We start from the raw sequence: 938 nt of genomic DNA on the forward strand, positions 1-938 counted from the left end.
GAAGGAGTAGGAGAAGGAGGAGGAAGAAGGGGAGGAAGAGGAGAAGGAAGAGGAGGAGGAGGAGAGAGGATGGGGAGGAGGAAAGAGGATGGGGGGGGGGAGGAGGAGGAAGAGGAGGAAAAGGAGTAGGAGGAGGAGGAGGAGGAAAAGGAGTAGGAAGAGGAGGAGGGGGAGGAGGGGGAGGAGGAGGGGAGGAGGAGGGCAAGGAGGAGAAAACAGTCCTCTGCTGCCTTTAGAGTAAAGCAACCTTTCTGGCTGGACCCTGGAGCATCCCAACTTCCTTCACCACCCTCCTGTATCCTGAGGGTCCCTCCTCTTGTCCTGTGGGTCCCTCCCCTGTCCTATGGGTCCCTCCCCTGTCCTGTGGGTCCCTCCCCTGTCCTGAGGGTCCCTCCCCTGTCCTGAGGGTCCCTCCCCTGTCCTGTGGGTCCCCCTCCTGGGCCCAGTGCACACCAGAATTCCCCACCCTTCTTTGGTCCCACGCCCCCCAGGCACACCTGTGGGTTCCAGAAGGGTGGGATTCTGCCTTTTATCAAGATGGGGAGGCCCAGTGATGGGGCTACAGCTGCCCAGGAATACTCTCCCCCAAATACCCCAACCTCCTCCCTGCCCCATGTCCCCTAGAGGTCCCACACTGGCCTGCTCAGTCTGCTGACCTTGGCATCCTTTCTGGAGTGGAGGCCAGAAGTATTCCCCTGGGTCCGCCACACCCTTCTTCACCATCAGCAGCCTCCTCCCAGCCAAGGCACCGCCCCCGTGGGCAGCTCTGGCTGGGGGTGGGGCTGGGGGAGGGTGGGAACCGGACAGCCAGACCCTTCTCCTGTGGTGTGTGTGTGGGGGGACAGGACAGCCAGACCCTTCTCCTGTGGTGTGTTGGGGGGGACAGGACGCCCGACCAGACCCTTCTCCTGTGGTGTGTGTGTGTGGGGGGGGGGAGG

The 938-nt window shown here is 62.7% G+C and overlaps 1 protein-coding gene across 1 annotated transcript in view; it reads right to left on the bottom strand.

Annotated features, from left to right (window-relative positions):
* The window catches only part of CUNH17orf99 (chromosome unknown C17orf99 homolog), a 19,609-nt gene that overhangs the window by 13,654 nt on the left and 5,017 nt on the right, over positions 1 to 938 (bottom strand). The window contains exon 2 of the mRNA XM_008848082.2: positions 657 to 782. Within this exon, the coding sequence (XP_008846304.1) occupies positions 657 to 782 (126 nt within the window). The remainder of the gene's footprint in view (positions 1 to 656; positions 783 to 938) is intronic.

The sequence above is a fragment of the Nannospalax galili genome, unplaced genomic scaffold (assembly GCF_000622305.1).
Source record: "Nannospalax galili isolate Female #2095 unplaced genomic scaffold, S.galili_v1.0 scaffold1684, whole genome shotgun sequence".
NCBI classification, from domain to species: Eukaryota; Metazoa; Chordata; class Mammalia; order Rodentia; family Spalacidae; genus Nannospalax; species Nannospalax galili.